The sequence below is a fragment of the Penaeus monodon genome, chromosome 23 (genome assembly GCF_015228065.2).
Source record: "Penaeus monodon isolate SGIC_2016 chromosome 23, NSTDA_Pmon_1, whole genome shotgun sequence".
In the NCBI taxonomy this organism is placed as follows: Eukaryota; Metazoa; Arthropoda; class Malacostraca; order Decapoda; family Penaeidae; genus Penaeus; species Penaeus monodon.
The window spans coordinates 6985818-6986694 of record NC_051408.1 but is presented as its reverse complement, the minus strand read 5'-3'; the positions used below and the strand labels follow the sequence as shown (position 1 = coordinate 6986694).

The window sequence follows — 877 nt, the reverse complement described above, 5'->3', positions numbered from 1 at the left end:
GCAACCAATTACTTTTTTCCCTATATTTTTGCTATAAACTTATTGTTCATTCTATCAGTCAGGTATGAAAACTTCGTATGCTAGCATAATGACCCTATACTTATTGTGCATGATAGTGTGATAATGTAATTATCTATCTAAATCTCTTCTCATTTGGCATCCTTCTCTGTCCAATCTATGCTCACATCTCACCAACTAAACATAAACACCACTAATATTAACACTAACCATAGACTAAAGCACAATACACATTAAGATCAAAACATTTAACAAAGACAAAAAATACCCTGTTAGCCCATAGTTCATTTAAGGAGCCATTCCTCAGACTCACATGTTATTCCTGTGGCAGCACATAGCCAGTGTAAGCAGGGCCAGTAGCACCAGCATCACAACCAGGGGGATCAGGATGGTGTGCACCACATCTAGAGTGTAGGACCGTTTTGTGATCTGGAATATTGCAATGATGAAGCAAGGCAGGGTACTTAAAAAATATATATATATATTTATGTGTTATTAAACCTTACATTTATATTTACCAATCAACGCTTAAAGTAACTGATCAATCAGAAGTTAATGGCATTCAGAATGACATTATTCTAATGCAATACCACATTCAATTCCATTCTAGACCATGAACCATACACAGAATATCAACACAAACAAGGCAAGCTCTTCACCTCTAGTTCCACTTCCATGGTCTCACCTGCTCACGGCTGCGTAGGTACACCCTTCCCTCATTCTCCAGGGCTGAGATCACTGGGGACCTATGACCTTCCTCATGATCACGGGAATCGTCATGCCCACCATACATCATGTCACCACTGTTGTCATGCTGCAGCAAGTGGATATGTGAGAATTAGAGAATAATAATAACATT

The 877-nt window shown here is 38.7% G+C and overlaps 1 protein-coding gene across 1 annotated transcript in view; it reads right to left on the bottom strand.

Moving 5' to 3' along the window:
* Nucleotides 1-877, bottom strand: part of LOC119587753 (alpha-sarcoglycan-like) — a gene marked incomplete in the record, with an annotated part of 13449 nt that overhangs the window by 5652 nt on the left and 6920 nt on the right. The window contains 2 exon segments of the mRNA XM_037936438.1: nt 332-447; nt 704-832. Of these exon segments, the coding sequence (XP_037792366.1) occupies nt 332-447; nt 704-832 (245 nt within the window).